We start from the raw sequence: 499 nt of genomic DNA on the forward strand, positions 1-499 counted from the left end.
ATGTGCGGGAGGGAGGCCGCGCTTCGCACCCCTCGTGCCGCCGCCGGCCGTGCGGGGACGCCGCGTGGCCCTGCCAGCCGCGCTGCTCGCGTTCAGAGGGCAGCAGGGACTGCCCGTCTGGGCCCGGGTCTGCGGGCTTGCATTCCGAACTCCTTTTTGCCTCTCCGTGGAAACCCATCACTTTCCACCCCAGCCCTCGCCTGCAGGGCAGCGGTTACGTGAGGCGAGCGAAAGCTTTAATAAAAGCACGTCGTCGTAAACTAATTGTGGAGTCAACAGGTAAACACGTCCCTCTAACAGCCTGATTACTTTCAACTTCTGCTACCTCACCTACTGTTGGCTGTCTCACAGGTGACTGCTACACCTGAGGGGAAAGCAGAGCGATCCAGCGTGGAGAGGAAAGCCAGATGTTGCAGCTCTTAAGAGGAAGCTGCTAAGTTGCGTGGATTCTTTCTGAAAGTTAGTTGTATCAAGTGAAAAGAAAAAAAAAAACCCCATA

At 56.5% G+C, this 499-nt stretch overlaps 1 protein-coding gene across 1 annotated transcript in view; it reads right to left on the reverse strand.

Annotated features, from left to right (window-relative positions):
- Positions 1 to 178, reverse strand: part of ADAMTS19 (ADAM metallopeptidase with thrombospondin type 1 motif, 19) — a 128,517-nt gene extending 128,339 nt beyond the window's left edge. The window contains exon 1 of the mRNA XM_010007225.1: positions 30 to 178. Coding sequence (XP_010005527.1) covers positions 30 to 178 — 149 coding nt within the window. The remainder of the gene's footprint in view (positions 1 to 29) is intronic.
- Between the last annotated feature and the right edge of the window lie 321 nt (positions 179 to 499).

The sequence above is a fragment of the Chaetura pelagica genome, unplaced genomic scaffold, assembly GCF_000747805.2.
Source record: "Chaetura pelagica isolate M959 unplaced genomic scaffold, ChaPel_1.0 scaffold40, whole genome shotgun sequence".
In the NCBI taxonomy this organism is placed as follows: domain Eukaryota; kingdom Metazoa; phylum Chordata; class Aves; order Apodiformes; family Apodidae; genus Chaetura; species Chaetura pelagica.